This window comes from Uloborus diversus, chromosome 7, assembly GCF_026930045.1.
Source record: "Uloborus diversus isolate 005 chromosome 7, Udiv.v.3.1, whole genome shotgun sequence".
Taxonomy (NCBI): domain Eukaryota; kingdom Metazoa; phylum Arthropoda; class Arachnida; order Araneae; family Uloboridae; genus Uloborus; species Uloborus diversus.
Window position 1 is genome coordinate 63003290 of NC_072737.1, and position 21996 is coordinate 63025285.

Genomic DNA, 21996 nt, shown 5'->3' on the forward strand with positions numbered 1-21996 from the left:
ACCAATTGGCATAGCACTAAAAACTTATATGTTTAATGATGGTTTTCATATTACAAAAGTTCAAATATTTTTCAGGGAGAGAAGTTGTTTATACTCTTAAACGAAACTATTGCATTTCTTTGTAGCACCAAAATCAATAATTTTATAAAAACTATTTTAAACTATACCAGCGTATTTACTTTTAAAATTAGTTGGTAATACAAGGTTAAAATTGTTTTGCCATTTTGTAAGTTCCTTTTGATATTCTCATAGTTTGTTTTTTTCTGGCTTTTCTTTAAAACACAAATTGCTTCTCTTTCTCTTACATATTCACAGTTCTAGAGCCATAATGCTCTAAATTGTGGTGATTTAAGAAACTATGGAAAGAGTTAAAATATCCCTATCCACATTTTCTCATCCCTTTCTAGATAGACCAAAAATCTTATCTTTATGATTGTGAGGCATAATTTTTTATTTTGTTAAGTTACTTTGACAAAAATAAGCATGCAACTTAAAATTTTTCATCTGAAACTAAACCTGTTTTTTTTTTTTGGCATAATAAATTTAAAATTGTGTGAAGAACTTCTAGAATTCACTAAACTTAAAAAATCATTTTAAAATATTAAAACGAAAAAACATGTTCAAAAATTATTGTAATTCCTTAAGCATGCAGGTTATATGTTACGGCATTTCTTTGATTTATCTCTTTCAGTCGCCTTTAGCAAGAGACTGTAGCACCTGCCTCCTATGGTTTATTGGAATTGTGAAAAGATTTGCTATTTAGCTGTTTTTTCAAAAAAAAAAAAAAAAATCATACAGACACAATATAATGGTTTTGTTTTGTTTTTCAAATTAGTTGACAATTTAAAAAAATGATGTGATAAATATGCAAAGATTAATTTAAAATAAAATATTAAATTCAAAATGTAATAAGAGTGGTGCTAAAAAGAAATTTTTAAATCAACAAAATACTGACAGGAAAAACAGCTGAGGAATAATTAACGCTCTTATATACATATTTCGCATGCTTTTTATTAAAGCATAGTTGGCAAATCACAAATGGCGAAAAATTGACATTTTACTTATGGCAACAATATTTCACCATCACCTATTTTGCAGTCTGTTTATAAATAAAGGAAGGGTAAAACCCTGTTGTAAAACAAAAACCAAGGAACAGGTTTTGCTCATAAGCGCAGAAAATTAAAACTTGTTTTGTACAGAATGTAACTTTAGACACAGTAACTCTGTATTAGCAACAGTATCATAACAATAATTGCTGAGTAAAATTCAATTACCAAGAGTTCCCAAATTATATCCCAATTAATTATATCCTCCGCAGCAAAATATTTTATAAATCTGAATTTAGAAATAACACTATACACACACTATTGAACAATAGTTATAGCCTAAATGCAATAGGAACTCAGACTGCAAGATAGGTACTGTACATTTTTCTGCAATAAAAGGGCTTGGAATGCAAATATTGTGTATAAAAACAGTTGGATGTGTGAACTTCTGCAATAAAAGAAAATAGCCTCTTTAAATACATTTTTCACAGTAATTGGAGATATGACATTTGTGGTATACTATCACTAATGTAATGGCACCAGTAACAGACATGGGTCCAGTAACAGACAGTTGTAAGTTTGGATTTAAATAATAAGAATTTTAGGCAGGTATAACTGATATTGCTGTGACCCATGAATACGGTGAAACCATCCAGTGTTATCAGAGTGAATTTTATGAGCCAGTTGGGATTTACAAGGCAGTGGTGGAAGTTATGAACAGCAACCACGATGTCTTGGGGTGTTCCATGTTCATTTGAATTTTTTAAGGTTTTAGATCTAAATATAAAGAATTTTTGCACATTTTGAAGAGAAAAAGGGGATTCTGTCCATTACTCCTCCTTTCCTCATCCTATCTGTTGCTGGGTATCATCAGAATTGGCAGTGTCTGTTACTGGGGGGGTCGGACCTTTTTTAAGAAATGGAGCAAATAAATTAACTAATTTAGATGATCCAGAAGCAGGAAATCGTTAGAAGGGATGTAGTTGCATGAAAGAAAAAGTTTTGAAAGTCTAAATGCATTAAAAGGCTCAGAAAATTGAGTTAACCTGATAACAGTGTCTTAAGCATGTCTGTTACTGGTGCCATTACCCTATTTTGAATTACAAATAGTGTTACATACCAGTACAAACAATTAAGTATGTGGTTAAATAAATTAATTCCAGGGAGAGGGAGTCATGTAATCAGAGGACGGTGCAAAAACTTCCAGAATGGTGTTCTTTGTTGAGACGTTTCAGTCGAGAAGAGTCCATCAATGCTTTCCTCCTTTTGGTCTCCTGAGAACATTTCTTGTCTTCTGTTCTCAGCACATCCATTGCAGCTGTCTGGAATATAACAGTCAGTCTAAACAAAAAATTTCACATTCATAAACAAATGCATTAAGAGGATCAGAGAAATGTGACATCATAAAACAAAATTGTACTTCCACCTTCTACTCAGAAACTAATATTAAGGCACTATGATTTTTGTATGAAATAATATTGTGGGGTTAATCAGCAAGTTATTGCTTAACATTAACTATTTATAGTTTTAAATTTAAGAATTTCTGTTTTCAAGTTCATATTGCAAGTGTTAATGATACTAAAAAATAATAATTTTATTAAAAACTATTAATTTTTAATTCTAAAGGTATGAAAAACAAATGGGAACTACACTTATTGTATTCTTGAAGTGTTCTTGCATTTTTTGGAGCTAAGCCTAATGTGGTGATCTCCTAGTTTTTGATTTTTTTGCTTTGTTGGATGTAGCAACTCAGTTTGTTTATTTACTACTATATTTGCTGTTTGTAGTATTATTCTGTGTTTCTTTTGTATTTTTATCATTCTGGTTTGTCTTTTGAGTAGAAATGCATGTTACATGTATTATGAAAGAGTTTAAGAGTAGGGAAGGGGGACAGGTGGATCTTTTGTGACTTATGTCATATGTTCTGCCTGTATAAGGGGGAGGATGAGTCTGTTTTTGAGGAGGATTATATTTGCACTAAATGTGCTGAACTCTCAGACTTAAGAATTAGGATGCTAACTTTGAAAGCCCAGTTAGCATTAGGTTGTGGATCAGTTGTAGAGGGTACTGTAAATATTTCAGAGATAAAGGGGGAAGTTCCAAATAAGGAGCCAGACTGGGAAACTAAGGGTATAATTTTGGGGGACTCGATACTAAGGGAGGTGGGTAATACAGTTGGGAGAGTTAGCGTAAGGTGGCCAGGTGTTGTTTACCAGGGGCTCAGGTGAAAGACGTTAATAAGATTGCTGAAAAGAAGGGGGTATTAAATAAGGAGGATATGGTTACTTTGTGGGTGGGAACAAATGATGTAGGTCACAGTAAAAATGAGGAGTTTTCAAAGCAAACAACTGTTCGACCAATGTCCTAGTGGTTGGTTTGCTTCCCAGATTTAGAGTGCATAGGAGCTGACTAAATCAATGTGCTAGGTTTATGAACCTGCTACTTAAATCAATTTGTGAAAAAGCATAGTAACAGGTTCATTGATATATGGAGTCATTGTAAACAGGATTGGATTGCTAGGGATGGCCTGCATCTGAGCTCTACAGGGGTCAAAATGGTTAGTGGTTTGATTTTAGGGGTTTTGGAGTCAAAAAACTAAGTTTGAATGGGGGGCATGGTTTAAACATCAGGTATCAAGAGGAAGAACATTTTTTGGGTATTGCTAGAAATGGAAATAAAGTGTCGAACAAGAGTAGTAATTTTAACAATTGTGATTTAGGAAATTTCAGAGTGTTAAATAAAAGCAATTTGAGCATGCTTAAAGGATATGGTTTAGCTGGAATTGATGTACAAAAAGGGCAAAAAATTTTGCTTTCAAAACATTTATAGGCCACCTTATTCAAGCCAGGGACAAGATGAACAGATGTTTTGTATTATTTGTGACATGTTCAGTAAGGGATCCATCATTATAATGGGGGATTTCAACTTTCTGGGTATTGATTGGAATAATTTTTATCCTAGTAATGGCAGAGAAGAGGAATTTTTAAAAATAATTGGTGACTTTCTTAGATCAAGTTGTAACTCAAGGGACTCAAGAGGAGAGGGTTTTGGATCTAGTTTTCTGTGACCTAGGAAGTTCTGTTCAGGGGTTGTGTGTAGGGGATCATATTGAAGATAGTGATCATAACAGCATTAGGTTCTGGATTGAATTTGAAGTGTACAAAGTTGAAAATTTTATGCTTGTGGCCAATTTCAGAAACACTGATTTTGTTGCACTTACGCAGAGCTTGAAAGAGGTTTTTTCATCAGGATTGGAAAATAGCGACGTAGATCAGCAGTGGACGGAATTTAAAGAAAAACTGGAAAAAAGGTTTGGGGATTATGTTCCATTTAGGAGAAAAGGTGTTAGTTCTTAAATTTGACTCATGTGGCTCTCCAGGGAGATTAAAGAAGCTCTAAATTATAAGCAAGCAGCTTTTTGTCAGTTTAAGAAAACTGGTCAGAGTGCAGATAGGCTCCAGTATTGTAAGGCAAGACGAAATTTTAATTATTTGGTGCGGATTCAGAAAAGGGAATTGGAGCAAAGGCTAGCATTGATGAGAATCCTAAAAGATTTTTTGCTTACTCTAATTCTGGGAAAGCTTGAAATAGTCAAATTGGGCCAATGGTTGATGAGCATGGAAATTTAATTCAAAACAATAGGGATATTGCAAATGTTCTTATTAACTTTTTTTTCCAGTGTGTTTAACGATAACTGTATCTCAACAGTTGACACTAGCAAGACACAAGCTATTATGCAGCTTGAGGGTTTTGTGTTTTCCAGGGAGGAGGTTTTATTTCATTTGAAAAAAATTAAAGCAACTAAAGCTCCGGTACCAGATAATATTTATCCAAAAATTTTAATTAAATGTGCAGAGGAATTGGTGGATGTTATTTTAAATATTTTCAATGCTTCTTATAACTCGGGGACAGTGCCAGAGGACTGGAAACTGGCTAACATAACATCGCTCTTCAAGAAAGAGTCTAAAGGTAATGCTGGGAAATATAGAACTGTAAGTCTGACTACAGTGGTTTGTAAGATTTTCGAAACTTTAATCAAAATTAATATCATGAATTTCTTAGAGACTAATAGCCTGTTGACTAGTTTGCAGTATGGGTTCAGAAAAGATAAATCGTGTGCTGCTAATTTACTGCATTTCTACGATGAGGTTACCCTAGCTTTAGATAACAAAAGTGTGTGGATGTTCATATTGATTTGCAAAAAGTTTTTGATAAGGTACCCCTGTTGCTCTTCTCAGCAAATTAACTGATATAGGAATAGGAGGAAAAACTTTACGTTGGGTTAGAAATTGGCTAACTGGAAGGAAACAAAGAGTAGTTGTGAGGGGAAATCATTCTAAATGGAGTGATGTTTTAAGCAGGGTTCCTCAGGGCCTCTCTTGTTTATTATTTTTATGAATGACATCAATGAGAATATTTTTGGAAGCATGAATTGTTTTGCTGATGATGTAAAAGTTATGGGGATTGTAGAAAATGAAGAATAGGTAAAACAGTTTCAGGAGGATTTAGATTATATTACTAAGTGGGCAGATAAGTGGGTAGGGCAGTTAATGTAGGGAAATCTCAAGTGCTACACTTAGGTCATGAAAATAAGTGTACGAGTTATCGTTTATAGGGTTCAATCATTAGTCAGACAGAAAATGTTATTGATCTGGGTATCTTAATAAATCAGGACTTCAAGTTTAGTCAACAGTTCAGCATTGCAAGTAACAAAGCCAACAGAATGCTTGGGTTTATTAATACATCTATTTCAAACAAATCTAAGAAGGTTCTTTTGCCTTTATATGGAGTTTTGCAAGACCCCATTTGGAGTATGCTGTGCAGTTTTGGTCGCCTTATCTGAAGAGAGATATCTGTGTATTGGAAAGGATTCAAAGAAGGGTAACTAGACTAGTAAGTGGACTTTCAGATTTAGATTATGATACCAGAGTTAATAGGCTTAATATGTACAGCCTGGAGAGAAGGAGGATCAGAGGGGACATGATTCAGTTGTTTAAATTTATCAAAATGAATGATGTTAATGGATTAAATTTCTGCACCAAAGGCAGGACGAGGGGTCATTGTTTTAAGCTATTCAAATCTCAGGCTAACCTGGAAATAAGGAAAAACTACTACTTTAGTAGGGTTGTGGAAACTTAGAAAAGCTTACCGGAAGAGGTGGTAATGAGCAAGGGGGTGGATAGCTTTAAGAGAGCCACCACTATTCGCACATAGCAAAAAAAAAAAAAACTTAATTCTCAAATAAAACTATATGAAGCTGTAAAAATCAATCCTTGGCCAAAGCTTTTTTTGTGATACAAAAAATAATTCTGCACATCATGTCATAGAATTAAACAGCTATTTTTTTCATTTCCAATGGGGGGTCTGATGAAGACAAAATAAGAACACAAACAACAGAAATTAGAACAAGAAACAGAGAAGGACACAAAGTAACATTTTTGGCTCATAAGGTCCCTGGCCTCCTAGTAAAGGTTGTGCAGAGTCGAAGAGACAAGTGCAGGGAAGGCAAGAAGATGGGCTGAAGCCATGTCTCTATCCAAATTGCAACTCTTGGATGCATATTTGAGTAAAAGCATTCCATACCCCTAAGTCAAGGACTAGGGCCTCCACATTTTAGGGACCCTCAAATGGCTAAAATTATTTTAGCCAATGCAGTAAACTCCCAATTATTATCGGAATATGGTGACACGGTAACCAGGGGTAAGCGAAAACTGAAGATAATCCGAATAATATGCAAAAAACAATGCTACTGTATACAGTAGCTAAAAAATATGAGTAACACTCACACGTACATTTAAATCATAGCGAAAAACATTGCTTCATCCCATCTACTAACATTGAATGTAAAAAACATCATATGAGGCAGTGTGAAAAAATGGATGTAAGTGGACATTTTCAAGTTTTGAGTGAATTGCGTTTAAAGATAAGGTCCTAGGTTGAAAAGTTTTTCTAAATCATGCTATATAGCAGCATCTACCAGGGCTAATAGTGCTATCTCTTGCCCAATATAGAGAAGTTCAGCTACCATTTGTACTGGATACATTCAAATGTTTAATTTTGCCACTTACATCCTTTTGCTCCTCACTGCCTCATATGTAAAAGCTAAAAACGAACAGAATCATAAGTTTAATAACATTTAATGACCAGTAAAAAAATAGTGAAAAGACTTGCGGATAATCCAAACCACAGATAAACCGACCACCGATGATCGAGAGTTTACTGTAATTGAAATCGTATGATTTTACAACAATGGGGGCCCTGAAAAGGCGATATAAATTTTGTTTCAATGGTGTGGAACCAACATTAGCCAAACTGAGAGTAAGTCATGAATTTAAAGGAATATATATGGTTTAATGTCTAGCAGTAAAAATTCAGACCCTGAGACAAACCTTATCTGAGATTGTGAGAAGAGTAGTTGCCATGAAATTTGTTAATTTTCCATGTGATAAGTATACTTAAATAATAACTTTACATAAGTACTGACATGAATTCTTTTCTGTGAAACCAATCTTTCCCTAAAAAAATATTTTAATGTAACTACTATAAGAAACATTAAACTGCCTCTATTAAGGGTTAAACACATGCTTTTCATGCAAATGCTGAATAACTCTAGACTCAAAGAGTTCAATTTTTAAAATAATGATTTAATTAATACAAAAATAATTTTAAAAACTACACAATTATTTACCTGCATGAAATGGCAAAACAAAAAAGTATCTACATTTTTTTCCCTAAAAAAGTGCTGTATTTACAACCTTTGTACTTTGAAAAACTATAGTATTTGCGTAAAAAGATGACCGACATATAGAATGATTTTTTTATAATATATAATATATAGTATCTTTATTTACTGACTAAATATTTTTTTAATTAATTTCAAATGCTTTTGGTAATAGATTGGTCCGTTTTATCAATATGTAATAGTTACATGTCAATTTTTAATACAGTAAAACCCCTCCTAATGGACACCCCTCTTATGCGGACAATTTTTCATTCCCCAGTTCCAATACAAATAACATTATTAAACCCCTGTCCTGCGGACACTTCTTTATAGTGGACAAAAAAAAATTGTCCCATTAGTGTCCGCATTAGAGGGATTTTACTGTATTTTATTTTTTAAGTACAAAAATTTCTCCAATTAATTAAATCAATGACCAATCAAAAGAATCAATTTCTACTTAATAAGGATGCTTTTGTAATATGCCATTATTTCTCATACCTGAGGTAGATGTATGATGCCGTTCGTAGGATGCCTAATTTCAAACATCTTTTTTGAACCTGAAATTAAAAAATAAATGTGATTTTAAAGAAAGAAAATAAATTTACAATGCTTTAGTATCAAATGTAATACTTTTACAATTAAAACAATCAATATTTTCATTTTTTAACTAGAGATGTAAAGCTTCCTGAGATTTTTAGACGGTGGAAAAAATAAATCTGAGATTATTTTCTGGAAAAATTTTAAAGTAATCAAAATTGATATGTACTTCATGCACAATTTGGAATCCCCTGGATTTCCAAGGTAACACTTGTTGCTTAACAAACTTGAAATGTGTATTGCTTATTTATTTTAATATTTCATTATATGTTATTTTCTTATTTATTTTTTACATTGAAGTAAAAATGTAGTGATAAAAAAGGCAACAAAATATTGAAGATTTTTCAAATTACTATGTTATCAACAATAACATTATTATTATTATTGTTTCAGAAAATCTTATGAGTACACAACGTTAAATATGTACATACAAGATGTAGCAGAAAAAGAATGAGACAGGAAGGGTTGAATTTTTCTTCTTTACAAAGTGTGTTAGCCATTTCCTTCCAGATGCTCAGTGAAAGTTTGAACTCTAACTCTATATCATCACCTGGTTTTTGAGAGCATTATCAGTAAAGTTGTTTTTCTTATGAGTCACATAAGAGTGTAGAGGGTACTGGAATGTGAAGGATCCTTTTTTACAAGGTGTATGCGGCTCTAAAATATTTCTCAAGTAACGTTTGTTTTCATTTTACTTGAAAATCCTAATATTTGTCCTAAACAGGTTAATTTCACTTTTATTATCTCAATCCTGTCTAAAGCAGATATTTTTAAAATATATTCAAACCCTTTAATAAATAATCTTATTTAAATTACTTATGAAATTTACTAGGTAGTTGGTTGTTGGCAAAGTTTTACCACCCCCTGTTATTATTTTGTTGTATCAAATCAAATTTTGTTCAAGCAAATTACCTTATGGCATACGAACAAAGCTGACTTTCCACAATTGAGGCAGTGAAAAGCAAAGGGATGTAAGTGGCAAAATTAAAAATTTGGAGATAACCAGTGCAAATAATAGGGGAACCTCTCCTGTGTCTTGGGGCAAGAAACAGTACTAGTAGCTCTGGTATGCGCTGCTGTACAGTATGATTCAAAAAAAAAATTAATGATTGTCCACCAAGGACATTATATGTATTTTACTGAAAACAAAAAAGGTCCACTTACATCCTCTTGCTTCTCACTGCCTCGACTGTATAAAAAAGGATTCAATACTACTACTGCAGAATCTCCCCTCCCCCAAATTGATTAAAAAACGAAGCATGACAAAAACAACAGTTTAATATGAAAACATTTCCCTCTTCTGTGTTCCTGTACAAAAAATGCAATAATACTGTACTGATGCAACACATAATGTATATCAGTATTTAAAGCTTAATAGTTTAATTAGGTTTTATGTTAAAATTGGTGAATTCACTTGAGTGCTGCTGAAAAGGCTGAAAGTTCACATTTCTTATCAATTTTTACTTTTTCCTTGCAGGTACAAAGCAATTGTGGGTGGAACAGAATTGGTGGATGATGAACATCCAAAAGCATGGAATAGCTAAAGGTTATAAAGTAACGGCACCAGTGACAGACAAGGGTTCAGTAATAGACAGTCATAAGTTTGGATTTAAATAATAAGAATTTCAGGCAGGTAAAATTGATGTTGCTGCGACTCATGAACACGATGGAACCATCTAGTGTTTACTGTTTATCAGAGTTGGTTATGAACGGCCATCACGAGGTATGCCGGTGTTTCATGTTCATTTGAATTTGTTAAGGCTTTAGTTCTAAAAATAAAGAACTTTTGCACATTTTGAAGAGAAAAGGGGAATTATGTTCATTACTCATCCTTTCCTCATCCTATCTGTTACTGGATATCATCAGAATTGTCGGTGTCTGTTACGGGGGGTTGGACATTGTTTGGAAATTGAACAAATAAAAATAGAATTAACTAATTCAGAGGATCCAGAAGCAGCCAAATGTTAGATGAGATATAGTCGCATGAGAGAAAAATAGTTTTAAAAGTCTAAATACATTAAAAGGCTCAGAAAATTGAGTAAACCTAAGAGGAATATCTTAAGCATGTCTGTGATTGGTGCTGTTACCCCACTTGTTGAAGCCTTCAAAAGATGCTACCTAAACTGAGAACAATAACCTAATTTATGTCCCAAAGCTATAAAGACTAAAGCAGAAAGCATTAGCATTGTAGTTATCAAAATAGTAATAATATTAACTTTTAAAAAATTTCTCATAACTTTTCTACTACATTTTGAGTGCACAGTGAACACATTTATGTTACGGAATCTTTTAACAGCAAGAAAAACATACCATTCTTATGAACAAATAGGTCTGTTTCATTTTTGGATTTAGTCTCTGCAAGACCTTGCCAATGTTTACGATTTTCAAGACAACCGTCTAGTAAAGGGCTCAATGCTGGTTGAACATCAGTCAACGCCTATAAAGAGAATGTAACAGAAAATACATGAATTTGAAATGCAGTGCAAGAAACTAACCTTATATTAAGCACCTGGTTAAAATACTCACAAAATTATACACTAATATAGACAAACAAAGGTGATAACATTTTATTAAAAACTTTGAAAATGAATAAACTATTCACTAAATATGTATACATTGTTGTTGACTCATGACACACTAATGTGGAAGGGTTGTCTTTAACAGTTTCACAGGCTATGTTTGGATTTGAGTAAGCGGTGTGAGAGGGACCATGCGACCATTGAATTTTTAGTGTTTGCATCTTTGGGGATCGAAGTCACCATACTATTAAGGAAAAGTGCAATACTAGTATCAAAAAAAAAAAAAAAAGCATCAGTGTCTACTTCTACAAATTTTTACCAATTTTAAAGTGCTTTTTTTTTTCATTAATCAATAGGACAATTTTTCTCCGAAGTTAACTAATAATACAATATATAATCTTTACTTTGGTTGGGCTATGGGAAAAAATGGGACACATGTTTTAGGGCATCCTTCCACCTCATCTTGAAAATGTGGAATTTTATTGCTTAAAACATTATCAATAAAGATATAAGGAATTTCAATTCTTCATTACTATTCATATTTGCTTTAAAAACACTTTCATAAAAGATAAGTAAAATTCAGTGTTATAGAGTATCCTCTACATGGGTAAAAAACCTTTTAAAGCGAACTATTATTTGTTTATGGGAGAGTGTTGTACCTTGGAATACATTTCATATTTTAATTTTTAATGTCAATTATTTAAATCAAATTTAAAATCTTAAAGTCACATAAAAATACCCCAACATATTTCTCTGCAATATATTTTTTTAAAGTCAGACAGTTTTAAATTACAATATTGCCAGCCATTTAAAGTAATTGTTCCAAACTGTCCCAAGGTATGACATCCTATCGTACCTTGGGAAACATCCTGTTGTACCATGAGACACTCTTAATGATTCAGGAAACAGCCATATACTTGAACCAATTTTGCGACAAAAAACAAAACAATTATTTTTTTCATGGTAATGAATTAAATTATGAATAATGAATCATAAATAATGAATTAATGAATTATTATCTAACATTAAATGAATTTAAAAGACTACATCAGATTAGAGTATTTTCCCATAGTCTTAAACATATAATAATTAAGAACCATGCATATGTGGCACTTTGGGACATGTCCCAAGGTATAATATATTTAGCTGTCCTGAGGTACAATCACCATGTGGTTTAAGAAAAACCAAAATCTAGATGCCCTATCATTTTTTTCTCATAGCCAAATATTAAAAGTATGCTTATAACAAAATAAACTTCAGTTGATTATTTTTATAAATACAAAGACAGAAAATAAATACAAATGCAAATACAAATGTGATGACCAGCAACAGGCTCTGGGCCCAGCTAGGCTGGTCCTAGTCAATTTATTAGTCCTCAATGAAGATCAATAGCCCTCTTAAAGCTATCCACCTCCTTTCTCAGTACAGTAAACTCCCGATTATCCGCGGATTAGGGTGGCACGGTAACCGCGGATAAGTGAAACCGCGGATAATCCGAATTATAGGTAAAAAACAATACTGCGTATACAATAGCTGAAAAATAGGAATAAAACTCACACATTTTGAAAAGTTATAGGAAAAACAATAACACTGATTCAAAAAAATATATGAAAAAGCCAAAAACATGCAATAACATAATCGTAAGTCACCACCGTTGAAGAAAAAAAAAGTTAAAAGCCCTGCGGATAATCCGAACCGCGGATAATCGGACCGCCGATAATCGGGAGTTTACTGTACAGCCTCTTCCAGTAAGCTGTTCCAAGTGCCCACAACCCCGCTAAAGTAGTAGTTTTTCCTGATTTCCAGGTTAGCCTGAGATTCAAATAGCTTAAAACCACGACCTCTTGTCCTGCTTTCCGTGCAAAAATTTAATCCATTAACATCTTTCATATTGATAAATTTAAACAACGGAATCATATCCCCTCTGACTGTCCTTTGCTCCAGGCTATACACATTAAGTCTAGTATCATAGTCTAAATCTGAACGTTCCCTTACTAGTCTAGTTACCCTTCTTTGAACAGTTTCCAATGTAGAAATATCTTTCTTCAGATAAGGCGACCAAAACTTAACAGCATACTCCAAATGAGGTCTTACTAAACTCACATATGAAGGCAGAAGAACCTTCTTAGATTTGTTTGAAATAGATCTATTAATAAACTCAAGCATTCTGTTGGCTTTGTTACTTGCAATGCTGTACTGTTGACTAAACTTGAAGTCCTGATTTATTAAGATACCCAGATCAATAACTTTTTCTGCCTGACTAATGATTGAACCCTGAAAACGGTAACTTGTAAGCTTATTAAAAATGAAACAAAAATGAAGAAAATATTTACTTTGGAGTTATGAAATTTTCTTTCTCTCCTAAAGTCATCAATTTAAATCTTTTGATGCTGATTGTTACCATAGCACTATTTAGTGTTGAAGCTTAATATTCAGAGATTACAAAAAAACATCGACTGCTAAAAAATAGATTCTCAGAAATTAGCAGCATCCCAAGGTACAACACTCTCCCTTACTGTAAAACATAAAATTTCAATGCTTTGAATTATGCTATTATTATGCTAATGTATTTAGAGGCCACAGTATGGGCTAAGCATCTATTACAACAAAAATACATGAATAAACAACTAATTGCCCTAATTGCCCTAAATAAAGTTTAAAATCTTTAGTAAAATATATTTTATCAACAAAATCTCAATGTAGATCATTATTTTAAGCAATCAAAGAACAATTCACAATTGTAGGTAAACTTGAAAGTAAAACATGGGTGATGAATAATTACTTTTTGTTACGAAGTACCTTGCAACATAGCAAGAGTTTTTATTTGAGTTTAAAGATGACATTTACCAACCCCTTAAACTGGCGATTTTTTTTTTCCAGTTGAAAAGTCATCCATGAAGTTACTTATTGTTCTGGATCAAAGTATTAGGAAACATTTCTGCACAATTGGTTAAAACTTGTAAAAAATGCTACATCATTTTATGTTTTCAAAAATAACTTCTATAAATAATTCTATTTTACATTCTTCTTTGACTAAATGAAGACAAATGACATGCACTTACCTCATACACAGGAAGGCATATGCAATCAATAAAATCAACTTGCATAACAGGTAACTCGTCTTTCTTTTCCCTATCCATCATAGCCTGAAAGTTAGTTTTTTCGAAAATTAGCAAACATGACATAAAAATATTATAGTCTCATTTACAAGAATAATTATTTTTAATCATATAGCAAATAATAGGATTATCATTCAGTTTCATTTTAATCAAAACTTGGTCCCAATAATGAAACTTAATGTTATACAGCATTAAAAAGTGTATGAGAAATTTTCCTCTGGTAAAAAATAAGTATAATTTATTTCAGACATTCACTTTCAACATGCTTCTAATGCATTTAAATGCAACAATCTGCGTAATACACATGATCTTGCTTGTAACCTGACCTAATTTAAAGAAAATCTGGATTTAACAAGGGTATCAAAAATATTTGGTTGGTGCAGCGTTAAATCCTTGGAAGCATAGTTTGCTTTTAAAGAAGAAACCCTGCATAAAGTGAATTATTTTTGTGATTCATGAAATTTCCATGAAAGTTCAGCTCAGTTTTGAAAAACTCCATCAGCATTCTGCAGTCAACCTTTAGTTGGTAGTGAGTCATAAATCTTCAGAGCAAGTGGCAATAGACCTTTTTTTTTTTTTTTTTTTGTAAATTTGGTGCTGTAAAGAAGCATTTAAAAATAGTATTTTTTTTTTTTTTGTTGTAAATATAACCACTTCAGAGGATACTTTAGGTCAAATTGAAGCCAAAGTTAATGATAAGAAATTTAATGAAAGTGGCGATGATAAAGACGCAAAAAATTTGAAGCTGAACTATCCTAAACATACTGAATGGTCTTTGATGAAAAGCATACAACTTTTTTTGAAGTCAGGGATGCAAAAATAAGCATGTTTCTTTACTATGAGTATCCATTGAAAAACTAACTCAAAACAGGCAATCAGACACTTCAAATCAAAGTAACTAACATCTCTGGAACACAATGGCGCAGAACGGCTTTAATTTCAGAGGTGGGTTCAACATACAGTCGGACTTCCATACATCGAAGTAGCAAATTACCGGAAAAAAAACGATGTATAGAAATTTCGATACATAAAAACTATCTTATTTTATCATAAAAACCTCCTAAAACATTAAAATTAAAGCTAATTTTCGTGCATGAAACCCAATTTCTAATTTATATGAGCATCAGATTAAACAAAAGTTAATAGCTGAAAAATTAACAGAAATTACATTTTTGTGCCTTCATACATCTTCATTCTTCGACAGTTCAACTTGATTCGCAACATGAGGGGATTTTCGTTTTGACAATGTAATCGAGAGAAAAGTAAAAAATCAATCTACTAAACTTGAATGCTTTTCACTGAAGCTAAAAAGACTAGGAATGATAATCAACAGACAAAAAGGATAACTTGAAACTGATTTTACAGTGTTACTGTTTACAACTAAGATTTGAAATAAACTTGAGGGAATTTAAGAACTCCAGAATGGAACAACGACCTATCTACACACCTATCAACCCCAGATTTCTTATGAGTTTCTTAGCAACCTTTAGTAAACATAATTTCTCCCCTAACCTTCATTTTCATGAGATAAACAGTCTAAAGTGGAAAAAAAAATCTATGAAGTTCTCGAATTTTTTTTCGATATATATAGAGATTTTTTCGATATATAGAAACAATTTTTCTATGTAATGAACATTGAAATTTGCTGGGATTTCGATACTTAGAAAATTTTGATATGCGGAAGTTCGATATATGGAGGCTCGACTGTACATACATATTTTTTTTTTTTAAATCACAGAGATACCTTTCTCATAAGGAACCCAACTTATTAACAGGTGTCCTCAAATCCAATTTTGATCAAATCCTCAAACGAACTAACAGTTCTTGTTTTTGAAACATTTTTACCACCACTCTCAATTAACAAAAATACTCAAACCTTGTTAGGGCTTTGAAGTTCATTGCAAATCTTCAACGTTTTTGACCACAGACACATGTCACCTTTTTAGAACACTTTGAAGGCGTTCTAAAAAGGGGAGTTTTTTACTTTTTGGAAGTTTTCAAGACTCTTATTTGGTTCAGAACACTAAAATCAGCTAGCATTATGCCCATTACAACTGCACTGCCACTAAGTCATTTTGAAACTTTGATCAATAAATTGTGACTAAGTCATAATTCCACTTAAATTAAAACTTTTTACACAAGGTTGGAAGCTTGTGATACACTTGGAAAAAATGATAAATTGATTTTTCATAAATACTACTTTATATTGATGCTTTTTAGGATAATGTAAAACAAAATAAAATGACAAATTATACACAGAACAGAAAATAATTCAATTTTTTCCCCCATGCTACTTACTATAGGTTGTTCTTTTAGTCTTTCTTTTTCTAAATCCCCTTGTTGAAAAAATTCTCCAGCTACAAGCTCTGCTACTTTTTTCTGAACTTCCCATGGCTTAGTAATAGCAGAAACATCACAAGCTGTCATCATCATTCCTCTACAAAAGAAAAACATTTTTTAAAATTTTAATTAAAACATCAAATTAACAAAAAGCTATTTCAATAAGGAAAGCAGACTCTGTGCACAGATAATTTATTACCCATATAAAAGAAATTTCCAGTCTTTGCTTCATTATATTAATCTACACAACAAAATCAACACACTGAATTTTGACAGTAACTATATATAAATGGTATTATACAATACCATTATATATCCTAAAATAATGCTGAATCAAGTGATAGCATTGTCCCGCATGGGGAATTTAACCCTAACATATGTTTTTTGATATAGTAGATACTGATTTATCCACATCTATTTGACATAGATGGTGCTTTTTAGACCTAAACCCTTGCATTTGGCACTTTTAAAGTATTACAAAAACATTTACCTTAACAGCTCTCTATTTTGCAAATTATTCCAGTCAGGTGAACCAGATTTCACTAGTTTTAAAAATGCATCCTTTTTTCTGTAACCAAATAAAATGCATCAGTTTTAAATGAATCATATTTAGACAGATTAATGATTATGTAGTAACTTAAATTTATATTTAATGACAAACATTTTGTATTCAGAACTTAGATATCAAAAACCCCAAGTAGCATCAACTCATCGGATTTTGCTTGGTCGATCATCGACTACTCCTAAACTCATCACGTAATGCACGCTGATATCGTTGCAATCAGAATCCGAGAACCGGTTTTCGATGAGCTGCTTTTCATCGAAAAACAAAATCGTAACAATCAAATTTTCCGATTAGAATTTGCCGGTCAAAATTTCATCTGAAAAAAAGATCATAAATGTTGGGCTTAGAAGCCTTTATTCAGTATCTTGGAGCACTTTTAATTTAATTACAAATATGTAAGTGTATTTTTTTGAAACTTACCTCCGTTATGTTTTGCCACTCCGCGTTCTGTGTCCCAGCGGCGGATAACTGAAATTGATTCGGGCATGATCGTGCAATGTCGGAATCATCCTATGACGAAAAACCTGATGGTTGAGATGTTTTTGGCTACTTTGAGCCAAAAGAACGAATAGAAAGATTGTTAAATCACTCAATCAGGAATAGTTGAGACGTATATCTTCAATGCAAAGTAGAGTGTGTCATGGGATGACGCATCGCAGTCATGAAACGTATAAATAGATTGTTCGAAATATTTTCGGTGCTTGATTACTCGTATTTACTCCCCATTGGCATCTTGCCATTTTTTTGTTGACCAATCAGGGATTGGTCTTTTACGGTTTGGCAACCGTGCTGGGTTGTCGTTGATGGAAGTTGCGGCGTGCTCGAGTCGCTGTTGAAGTAATGTTTTGAATTCAAGCAGGGCTTGAAATAAGTTTTACTCAGTGTTCAGTATTATTTAAAAGTTTTAAATTACTCATTTTGGTGGTTTAAAATGTCACCATTGCTGAAGGTGTATGCAGTAGTTGTTAAAAATATGTAGCTTACAGCAACTAGGCCTAATTCTTAAACTTGGCCTGTACTCTGATCGACTTACCGGTGCTTCTATGGTTGAATGGAACTGTCTTCAGTTTAAATCATCGATGAACAACAGAGAGACGTTCCAGATTGAATTTCCTGTTATTCCAACGAAATCTCCCGAAGTTTTTGGTGATATCCCAGTGTGTGCTCAAGTTGTTGTTCCGGTGTATGGGGGAAGTTCTTCTCGAACCAAGCAAGCCTATCGGCTGGTGAATGATGGGACTGTTATCTGAACCCTCAACTCTGTTACGCTATTGATGTTCTGTTCAAAATTCTTCAGCGAAAAAACATGCGTTTTTGGCGCAGGAAGGTGACATTTTATAATTTCTTTAATATATTTCGTGTTTTTCAAACATGTTTGTTTGTCTAATAATTTAACTTTGAAATTTTTGTGATAATTGGGGGTTTTACAATCTAAATTATTTTGGTATTTAACAAAACATTTCTCATATTGTACACTGTGATATTTTTGAATAAATGTTATTTATTTAAACTATTTTGAGTATGTTTTATTTCTTATTGGCAGACTGCACGGCTTTTTGATGTTGGGGTTCTGTAAACTTTTTATTTAGTTCAATGAACTTAAGGTAAAAACAGAAGACAAATCCCCAACAATAACGATCAAATTTTCCAATAAAAATTTTCCGAGCGAAATTTCATCGGAAAAAGAGATCTTAACAATCAAATTTTCCGATGCAAATTTGCCGAGCTACATTTCATCAGAAAAAGAGCTCGTAATGATCAAATTTTCCTATGAAAATTTGCTGAGTTACATTTCATTGGAAAAAAGTAGGTAGTTTAAATTTTCCGATAAAAAATTTTCCAATCTAAAATTTTTGGAAATCTCCAACTGTTAAAATAGGATAAGTTTTATTATTTGAATATCCGACTATTGATCAAACGTAAGGCTATACAGATCAACATACAGGGTTGAGAATCAGAGGAAAAATGACTGAGACTTTGACTCCGAATCTGACTCCTGGATTTTGGAAAGGTTTACTCCGACTTCCTGAAAAATCAATTCAACTTCAACTCCACGATTCCAACCCCGATTACCTCATTGGAATTGCGAACAAAATGAGACTCCGACTCTTGAACGATTTCTCTCTATCTCCAAAACAATTCCAATCTGTTCAATTTGACTCCGAAAATTACCGACTCAGACTTGGTTTGCGGGCAAAATGATCGACTCCGACTCTTCACTAGCTGGCGCCACAAGCATATTCACTGAATAAAATTCTTACTTTCCGCTCAGAAATGTGTCATGGCCTTGGCCCCTGATAGATGGCGCAACAAATGTTTTTCCAATTAACACATTATTTTCCTCCTTGGAAGGAATATTACTTGTCTAGTGGTTAGCATATGAAGCTCGTGTTCCAGAGGCCTGGGGTTAGATTCCCGGCCAAAGCAACTTAAGTTTGAATCATGTTTATCAAAAGTTAGAAATTAGAAATTAAATAAACAAGTTATTAAAAAAAATTAAAAGATATTAAATAACTGTTCCAAAGGACGTCATCATATACCCCTTCCCATCATGATACCCCTCCTGGAAGTTTTTAAGATGGTGGAAGGGTCGTGTGATCATCCAAGATGGCGGACCCCCTTCCCACTGTTAACTTTTTTCCTCCTGCTTGTCCCTAATATTGTGGCTGTTACTACTTCTCATCGTATTTTCATCCTAAATTCAATACCTTGGAATAGCACTACTCGTATATTGCTCCAAATCTCATCAGTATAGGGGGCAAAATTCATCGGAATTTCGATGATCGGATTCTACTATTGCCAATGAGACGTATTGGAGCAGTTTCCGATAAAAACTCATCGGAATCAGATCATCGGCTGATCAAAGTTTGATCAGATTTTGATGAATGGCCGATGAGTTGATGCTACTCGGGACTACTTTTAGCTAATGCAACAATTAAACACACATAAATTTCTGAACACTATTTCAGGAATGCAAGATAAGTAAAGTTAAGCTTAAAACAAAACGAATACAAGAATGATGTATTATAGGCAAAACATATAATAAATGTTTAACCCTTATAAGCTTCATTTTAAAATCGAATATTATGACATAAGAAATTATGTCAATAGCAGATTTTATTTGGAAGAATAGTACATGCGATTTAGGCAAAGTTCAAAAGTTTTTTTTTTATACACATTAATACAATTTTGATAGCATATCTAAATAAAATACAAATGTACTTGAAAATATCCATTTTTTAAAGCAAAAAAATATATATGAAACCCTTTAGAAACAATTATTTTCTTAGAGTGTCGTTTTTTTTCCTTTGTTTTTGGTGATATTGGAAATAATTTACCAAAAGATTACAAAACATTGCAATTTAATTTAGTTATATATTCTAAAGTAATCAGCAACATCATGGAAGAAAAAGTGAAAAATGATTTATTTTTATGTTCACTATTTCTTTCATCCATTATTAAAGATGTCTCCAATAAAAAGGCTTATTTTACTTAATGCAGATTTTATATATTTGGCGAAAAACATATAAAACTATATTCATCAAATAGCATGATTTTATAGATTTTATTAAAACTGTAATTTAAAAATATAATTAAACTACAGAACAATTTTAAGAAGAGATTTGATCTAAACTTACTTAAAATAAAGTGCCAAATCTGTGGACAAAATTGCAGATTCTACAATAGAAATAATAGTTTTATATTCTTCTGGAGACAGAGACTGGAAAATATTGTTCCCCTATAGAGGTATATAAAGAGTTAATCATCTTATATTTAAAGAGTAGACACTATAATAGAACAATAATATAACTCTCAGCTTCCCAAAAAAAAAGTAGTAAATTTTAAGAGACAAAAGAATTTTTTTTTAAGGTACTTAAATAATTTTTACCATGAATTGTAAAAGCATGCAAGTATAACATACATATTAACAGCAGCTTTCTGGCCAATAGAATGAAGAAAAAGGAAAGGTGAAAGCAGAAAAATGATTTAAAATGGTAAAATAATTTTCATAAAACTTTGAGAATAAGAAAAGTTATTATTAGCAAGTTTTAGCAAGAAATATATAAATATTACTCTTTATTAGTATACAACTATTTTCTAATCACTAGTAACCCTTAGTTTGAAGACAAAAAAATTTATTAGTAGCAGTTCTTGTAAGAAATATGTAAAAAATACTGTTTTTGACCCATATATTTTTTAAATATGAGTGTAATCATTTTAATAACAAAAACTGAAAATCAAATATAAAAATTGTACAAAAAATTATAATAAGATTTTAAGATATTAAAACATTTCTTCGTGCTGGAACATGTGCTTGCAAAAGTTTATATTAATTTCATCTAAACCACATTTTTAACTTTTACAATGGAGCTCTATCATTCATCCATCTCTCTATTCCTACCACTCACAATTCATCCAACTTGTTCAAGTAAAATTTACTTCGTCATTTGTACGCTTTTTTGCTACTCGGAAAGGGTCATTAAAAGGAGTTGGTTGAAGATCACAGAAATGAGCTGGCAATTGAAGAAATCCAACAACTGCACAGGGAGTAGGAAGGAAAAAGTGTTTAATTAAATTTTTTCTGGTGAGGCGAAAAGTGAAAATAGAATTATTTCCAAAGCAGAAATTAAAGAAATGTATTACTGCTGGGAGAAATTTTAAGAGAGTGGTGGAAAAATGGCATCGTAACACTGCTGTGGTCAACAAGAACTAGTTCAACAACAATATTATTGGTAAAAGGAAGACAACATTGGATAGTTTTTTAGAAAAAGAGTCCTAAGAATCTACTAGTGGAAAAAGGCAGATGAAAAAAAAAAAAAAAAACACCTGAAAGTGAGAAAACTCCTGAAGGACTGTTACATGATGTTTTATGGAAGGTGCTTACCTTTCCAAACAGTAACATCAACATATCTCTTCCTCCTCCTCACATTCCTATTATACTATCAATTCGTCTGAGTATAAGCACAAAGCAGTTGAATTTTATTTATTTATTTATTATTATTATTATTATTATTAAGGTCGTTTGTGGTCTGGAACGAAATAATCCAATTTATATTGTAGTAACTAACTCAATAAAATGAGTCGCCAT

The 21996-nt window shown here is 32.3% G+C and overlaps 1 protein-coding gene across 2 annotated transcripts in view; it reads right to left on the reverse strand.

The window, feature by feature from the left end:
- Positions 1–519: 519 nt before the first annotated feature.
- LOC129226070 (cGMP-specific 3',5'-cyclic phosphodiesterase-like) overlaps positions 520–21996 on the reverse strand; it is an 89174-nt gene continuing 67697 nt past the window's right edge. Inside the window, exons 14-20 of one of the 2 annotated variants that reach the window (XM_054860655.1) lie at positions 20546–20646; positions 16833–16910; positions 16301–16439; positions 13946–14029; positions 10675–10801; positions 8266–8324; positions 520–2368 (exon numbers count right to left, since the gene is read on the reverse strand). In XM_054860655.1, the coding sequence (XP_054716630.1) occupies positions 2228–2368; positions 8266–8324; positions 10675–10801; positions 13946–14029; positions 16301–16439; positions 16833–16910; positions 20546–20646 (729 nt within the window). In that variant the 3' untranslated portion in view covers positions 520–2227. Of the gene's footprint in view, positions 2388–8265; positions 8325–10674; positions 10802–13945; positions 14030–16300; positions 16440–16832; positions 16911–20545; positions 20647–21996 lie in introns of both variants that reach the window. The other variant, XM_054860654.1, reaches the window with a different exon arrangement.